The 7,374-nt window shown below is 44.7% G+C and overlaps 1 protein-coding gene across 1 annotated transcript in view; it reads right to left on the bottom strand.

Moving 5' to 3' along the window:
- The window catches only part of cacna1g (calcium channel, voltage-dependent, T type, alpha 1G subunit), a 176,003-nt gene that overhangs the window by 52,691 nt on the left and 115,938 nt on the right, over positions 1–7,374 (bottom strand). The window contains 5 exon segments of the mRNA XM_030773184.1: positions 2,767–2,890; positions 4,055–4,155; positions 4,384–4,872; positions 5,341–5,525; positions 5,931–6,083. Of these exon segments, the coding sequence (XP_030629044.1) occupies positions 2,767–2,890; positions 4,055–4,155; positions 4,384–4,872; positions 5,341–5,525; positions 5,931–6,083 (1,052 nt within the window).

Genomic DNA, 7,374 nt, shown 5'->3' with positions numbered 1-7,374 from the left:
TTTATTTTTTACCTGTTACTACTTCAGGGACTTAGAAAAAGCCCAAAATTCATTTCAAAGTCTGCAAGACATAGAGGTCGCTAAGCAACCCCTGCACACGGTTCTTGATGAGAAAAGATGAGGGAGAAAAAAAAAACAGCGCTGACAATATTGGTTGTGTTCTGTGTTTCAGCTCGGGGAGGAAACGGTGAATAACAGCGAGTTCTGAGTGACCGAATTAAAAACCATTCACTGTTACAATACGGTCATGTTTCAGTTCTGATGTCTCTCATACCACCATGCCTGTGGTGCTATTATATTCCTCCCACTGAGAATATGATGGGGAGTAATGGGATGCTGGGGTAAAAAGCCATTTTAAGGCGCAATAAGACATTCATTAAGAGTTTTATCAGAGTCAGAATCTATAGTAGATCACTATACCATCAGTCTCCTACGACACAGACTCGGATACGCACTATGCGTTATAGACCCTTTTGACAGGTTTTTCATCTTGGCTCATTTGAAAAACGAATGAACAAAAGGTCTTTTGACATATCGCTCTATTTCTGTTTCAGACGGAGATGGAGCCCCAGGTTTTCACTTGGTAGGAGACAGGTAAAGAACTGTCAAAGTATGATTTGAATGATTAAGAATGTTTAGCTCCCACCTCACTGGTTGATTCAGACAACCTTGTTGGGCTCACGGCTACCGATTTTTTTTTAAATGACGGGCCGCTGGGATTTGAATTTTGAATGAAGACGGCGTTCGCTGCTCCAATATCTCCCAGGACCGTGGCTTTATTTACAGCTTGGAGAGACACACCACAACAAGTCAACGTGTAAAATGCGCGCGAGGTGCTGAATTCTTGCTTGACGCTATGATTACAGCTTCAAAAAAAAAATTAATAAATAAAAGTTTGTTTGTTTCACAACGCAAACTGAACCGTGTTACACCACTGTTTTAGCCAGGCGTGCAAACGCTGAAGCGAAGAGCGTGACATAATCATAGAAAATATTCAGTCTCATTGATTAAAACAAAGAGGACAAGCTGACTTGTTTCGCTGGTCGAGTCAACACGCAGCCTAACAAGACAGCTGAACAAGCAGCTGACAGGACTTGTCTGTAAAGTTCTGCAGCTGTAGATACTCACTGACAGTAGAGGCAGTTAGAGAAGTGAGCTAATTCATTGGTGGTGTTTCTCAATAGCATGCAGTGAGCTCAAACCAAATGACACACTCACTGGACATGGACAGACGGCTTTAAAGCACTCACTTCTCTCCTGTGTCTCTTTGTTTTACTGCCTCTGCTCCATTTGAATTCATTCATTATTTAATCATATTCACACACACACACACACACAATCTAACACAAACATATACATTTGAGATGTAAATGGTACAGGCAGAAGACAGACCCACTTTAAAGAGATTCAATAAATGTGCCAAGACTTCTTGAGTGTAGTTTCAGTTGTTTTTAGGTTTTTTATTCTGCAAAACAAACCAGCTGATTCTGACCATATCAGTTTCTGGACTCAATCAAACATGTCAGAGAAATAACTTTATTCATTCTGCAGCAGAGAAAATCAGACACACCTATAATCACTGCACATAGGTAATGCTGAGAAGAATCTCATTTGAATTCCAACTTATGTTTTTTTTTTCCTAGATGAAGAGTGTCTGCAAAGTGTCTCCTGGAATCATCCAATTTTAATAATCTCTTCATTATGTAAGATGGGAATTACAATTACCGCCAAAACGTGAAATATATGTGCATTTTAATGTTCTGCTCTGATTGCAGCTGTGAGCATGAAAAGACATGTGAATGTGTGTGTGTGTGTGTGTGTGCATGCACACACATGTCTGTGTTTGTGTGTGTGCACATAAGTGTGTGTGTGTGTGTGTGTGTGTACACATGTGTCTGTATGTGTGTGTCTGTGTGTGTGTGTGTGTGCATGTGTGCATGTGCACGTGTCTGCATTTGTGTGTGTGTGTGTGTGTGTGCGTGTGTGTCAGTACACACACCATTTTTAGGTGTATTTATGGGGAAGTTTTCAGACTGTCAAAGCCAACTTTTAATTTTTTTTTTTTTTTTTTTTAATTACTAAAACAGATTTCATTTTACTTTTCCTCCACTCCTTTCGCTTAGTTCTGAGTCACTCCATTGTCTTTTGGCTGTGAGAAATCCCCTGGGACCATTGAGATGAACTAAATATCTGTTTTCTCACACATCACCAAAGGAGGGTCTCCTTGTAGATAATTGAGCTGAATCAGTTATGGTTTATAGTGACTTAGCCCTGTGTCAGGCAAGAAATGAGCCAAGCTAAAGTTCCCCCCACAGACCAAGGCTGACACCAGCAGCTTTACATCAGCAGGGAAAATCAGATGAAATTTTTTTTCTCTTATTTCTCACACGGGTGCAATAACTATTTTTTGATTATTTTAAATCTACGGTCATAGTTTGTATTAGACCTGAGAAAGACACAGAGAGAGAGAGCAAGAGAGAGAGAGAGAGACTTTTTTTATAGAACAAGCTATGGCTGTTTTAATAAAGAGGAGTCCATGAGTTTAGCTTGTTACTGAAGCTGCAACGAGTGCTTGTCTTATGGTCTAAGACGAGCACACAGTATTAAGACTTGCACACATGAATCACAATCTTTCCACCTTGGCCACAGTCAGTGTGTGTGTGTGTGTGTGTGTGTGTGTGTGTGTGTGTGTGCGCGTGCGTGCGTGCGTGTGAGTGCGTGTGTGTGTCTGTGAGTGTTAAAATGATTTGACACAGGTGCACTCACAGCACTGGTGGGGTCGATCCTGGGTCTCTCCATGGCGATGGTGATGCAGTTGAGGAAGATAATGACCAGGACCACATGGTCAAACATCTTATGTGTGATGATCTTATTACAGGTCACACGAAACCTGCCGAAGGATCAGCAATTACGTCAGTAAAAAACCAGACAAGATGGAGATCCATTTAACCCGGATAACAGTCAATTGATTACACATGCGCATGTGATTGTTGTTATTCAGGCAAAATCAATTTTTGTAATATTACGTAACATATGTAAGTGGATTGGGTGACATGAAAACTGCGTCGTGAACTGTCTTTAATTATGGGAAACTTTGCCTCCTGTTGAAAAATTCATGTTCTAGACTGAGCAGAGTGTCAGAACAGACTGAAACTCTTAGGCGTTGTCATGCCAACCCTGTTTCTCCCTGTTCTGTTTGTTCATGCAGCAAGCACACTCGTATTGAGGTGAAACGGGAAGAGAGTACACTCTCTGATGCGGAGCTGCGTCTGAAAAAACATCCATTATGTTTCATGAAGGCAGAGTACAGAAATGTGACTTTTAAAAATGTTGAACCTTACTTAACCAAGACGTTTTACGACCCACAATGATTTGATCATAGTACCTCTCATGTGAATAACTTAAACCAGTAACTTGTAAACGATCGAGATTATGCTCGCCCATATAGAGACAAGGCTATAAAAAGCCCTTTAGATGCGCACACGTGCAAACGTCCACACACACACACACACACACACACACACACACACACACACACACACACAGGGGGGAATGAGCTGCTCTAATGCTGACCTGCTATATTCTGCTCATAAATGCAGTGTGTGGTGAGAAGCGTTCCTGGCTAGGGGAGGGGAGGGGGAATGATCCTCTGCTGTTTGATGTTTAATTAGTAAAGAGTTGGCAGAGGGTAACATGCTCTGCTCTCATCTCTTCTCTTTCTCTCTCTCTCTTTTTTTTTTGCCTTTAATAAGCGCATTCTCCGTGAAGCCTTAATGTAAGAAGACGCACACTTCAAAGCTGGGTTGGGCAGAGAGGAGAGGAGAGGTGGAGACGGCCACGTGCCTGGGAGAACTGCCTTTACACACTCAGACACACACACACACACACACGCACAAACGGAGAGATCTCCATGTCCCAGAAGTGTCAGAGTGCAGACACTCAGCACCGGGGGAAACCCACTGGGGTGTTTCTGCTGAGTGAGCTCCTGAATGGCCACACACAGCTGGGAGGATCAGTGGGAAAACACAGGAGGGGGAGACCCACGCCAGCTCACCTGGACTGCGGGGGAAACAGGTACAGGGACCAGGTGTTCCGCTGCCGACACCACTCCGGTTGCTTCCGCTCCAGCCAGCGATAGAATCGTTGCTTCCGACTCTGTCAGAGAAAGTTTGGGTGCGATATACTATAACGTTTAACATAGAACCAAATGGTACTCATACCTAATATAAATGAATTCTAATGAATCAGAAGAACAGCGATTATAGTATGTGGACTACATTCAAGGGGAAAAAAACATACTTAACAAAAAGCATCCCTTATACTGTCTAAACCCTGAAACGTGATGGCCATGGTTGCTATGGTAAACCAGGAACCTGCTCTCACCAGGTTTCCCTCCTCGTTCTCGTCCTCGCTGTGTTGCTCGTCGAGAGACAGTTGCGTGGTGGCGGCGGCAGAGGGCGAAGTTTTGCCGTTGCAGTCCTGACTGAGTAGGTTGGGCGGCCGGGCGCTGTGGATGCTGGCCGACCTGCACAGGTAAGGTACCTGCAGGGTGTCGGGAGGCAGGTCGAAAGAGCTTCGCGTCTCCACGGACTCCATGCGCCGGTGTCGAGGCCTCTGGCCCAGAGAGTCCGTCCTGGGGAGGGAGGTGTCGTCTCCCTCCGACATCCTCCCGCCTCCTCCTCTTCCACCCGTGCCCTCGTCCTCGTCGGAGCTGGACTGGCCGTCGCCGGAGAGCAGAGAGCGGCGTTCTCCGGACTGGCGTTTCTGTCGTTTCAGGCTAGGGGCTCGACCGAGGCTGTTCCAGCTGGAACGACGGCTATTCCAGCTGCTGGCCGAACTCCAGGGCGCGTAAGGAGAACTCCGGGCGCTCGACTACAGGCAAACGATGAAAAAAACAAGAACAGGAATAAGGAATCGTGGTCGTATTGTCTTTATTACCAGTCTCATCTTCAGTCAATGGTTAACTATAGGTCAGGAGCGTTCATTTTTTTTTCTTTAAGGGAGGCAAATTTCTTCCAACCCCATACATAACACACCCCTGTTTTGCCTGTTCAACCAATCGGTAGCTCAATCAGGTGAGTTTGAGCAAGGTAGGAGCAAAAGTCACCACATCTCCTAGATCTGAACCACGTGCTACATCATATTCACAGCCTATGACTCATACTGAAAGCAGTGGGAAGCAAAAGAGTGGACATATTATAGTCAGGAAGACATAAATCAAGTCCAAGCCCATAGCATAGCCACAGAACATTTTGCCAGTGGATTCCTCAAGTGGCCATCTTAAAATAAAATTTCAATTAATCCCATGTATCTTTCTTAATCCTGTGGAAGGGGACTGACCGGAGACTTCTCATGGCAGCATGGGTCCACAGAGACATTACTGCCCCTGCGAGACTCATAGCCCAGGGCGGGATCACCCGCTCCCGAAATCTTGGGCACGGGCATGGGCGTGGCCGCCGTGTGGGTGATGAGAGGAGGTGTAAGGCTGGACTTCAGGTCCACGTGTCCGTTGATGGGCACCACCGCTGTGTTAAAAAAAAAAGAAAGAAAAAAAGGAAAAGATGGAGGAACAGGGAGGAACGGCTCAACATTAAGTATCCTTGCAAAACATGACAGACAACTGAAAAATGAATGAAGTACCATTCCCAGAATAAATGTTTCACTAGTCCACTGATGCTCAGGGTATAGCAGAACGGGACGTTATATCTTGCAGTAAGGAACAGAGTGAACAGGCTGAGAGATAAGGGTTTCTAATACGCGTCTCGACTTCTCTCAAGTCTCATTATGAAATCCAGCAAGTCTCCAACTCTGTGCCATCAAAACGCTCCAATCAGCATTTTTGCCTATGGAATATTAGAATAATGTTCCTTACGTGTCACATGTTGACCTAGGGAAGAGGTGAAGAGAAAAGAACAGAGGTTGAAACTCACCAGCAGATGCCGAACTCTCCTTCTTTCCACCCCGCACATCCTCCATGCTCCGCGTGTAGAAGTCCACCTCCGAATCCGATTTCGAGGCGTCACCCTTCATAACAGGGAGGGGAGGACAGAATGAGAGGAGAGTGAGTGGGGTGGGGTAAACAGGAGGTTATAGGTCTGGGCAAAGTGAAAGAGGGGCGGAGACGATGCAGAGGTTGGTGTGGGTCAAAGGTCGAAGGTCAAAGGGCAACCGTAACTTAACCACGGGAGTGACAAACCGTTGTAGGGGTGGTCCACAACAGCATAGTGAGTGCATGCATGGACAATCCCAGCCTGCGGGACCACTCTGAAACAGCGTCGGCCGTAAGACACCGAACATGTGTAATCTCAGCGATAACTTTAAATGCATGATTCAAATTTCTGGGGGGGGGGGGGATGGGATTTCATCATTAATCCATCTGTTTTGTTTATCCTATACGGCCAAACGGCAGTGAAAACGTGTGGGCTCTTCTCTGCCCACCGCACAAACAGAAGGCATGCCCAGTAATCACATATGAGAAAATAAACACGGCTATTTTTATCAAAAGGGCACATCCCTTTGTTTTTCCTTGTATCTTCCCGGTCTTCTGTCTCAATTCTGTTGGCATAACTGCTTCAAGCAAAGAAGTGTTTCAGAGTGGTCTAGTACAAATCATCAACACTGTGTGGTTTGTCAGAACAATTCAATTGTTTGTGCACCCTCTGTCTCTCTCTCTCTCTCTCGCTCTCTCAGCCTCTGTCAGTGCCCTTGTTTCCTGATTTATAACCATCTCAGTGGAGCATGACTGGAACAGAGGAGACAGTGATCTGCAAATCTCAGATCAGAGGGACTAGATTCCACATTTCTCATGTCATAGAGGACACAACCATCTGGAGCCTGCCTGATTTCGAATGTGAAAAGTGGAAGAAAATTGGATGAGGAAATTAGAATCTCAACGAACGAGCCAATCAACTGTAGAGCACTTGGCCTTGGAACCGATGCCAAACTAATTATTTTGCGATTCCTTTCGGCATTTGATTTCCATACTTACTGTTTGACAATGCTTAAGCTGAAATGTGGTAGAGTTTTAAAAAGAGAGAGAGAGAGAGCAAAAAAAAGAGAGGTTGAGACAATTGAGAGAGTTCTGGCAAACATCTGAGTCTAAAAACAATGTCTCCCATTGGTTTCAGATTAAGTCAACCAGTTTTGAATTAAGAAAAACAAAAAAGAAGAAGAAGTTTAGCACTTTTCGCTCCACAAAAACAGCATGCAACGAGGACAAATATTGTAACCGCAGTATGTTACATGTTACATGAATTAAATGAAAAACTTGAAAATGCCTGAGTACAACTAAGTAAGAAACCAGTGGGATCATTGTATCTAAACATGTCACATTACAACCGCAATTAATTCACACTGGGACTAAAACAAAGGACA

This window comes from Chanos chanos, chromosome 5 (genome assembly GCF_902362185.1).
Source record: "Chanos chanos chromosome 5, fChaCha1.1, whole genome shotgun sequence".
Classification (NCBI taxonomy): domain Eukaryota; kingdom Metazoa; phylum Chordata; class Actinopteri; order Gonorynchiformes; family Chanidae; genus Chanos; species Chanos chanos.
Note: the sequence above shows the minus strand (reverse complement) of the source record. Positions and strands in the feature narration are given on the sequence as shown.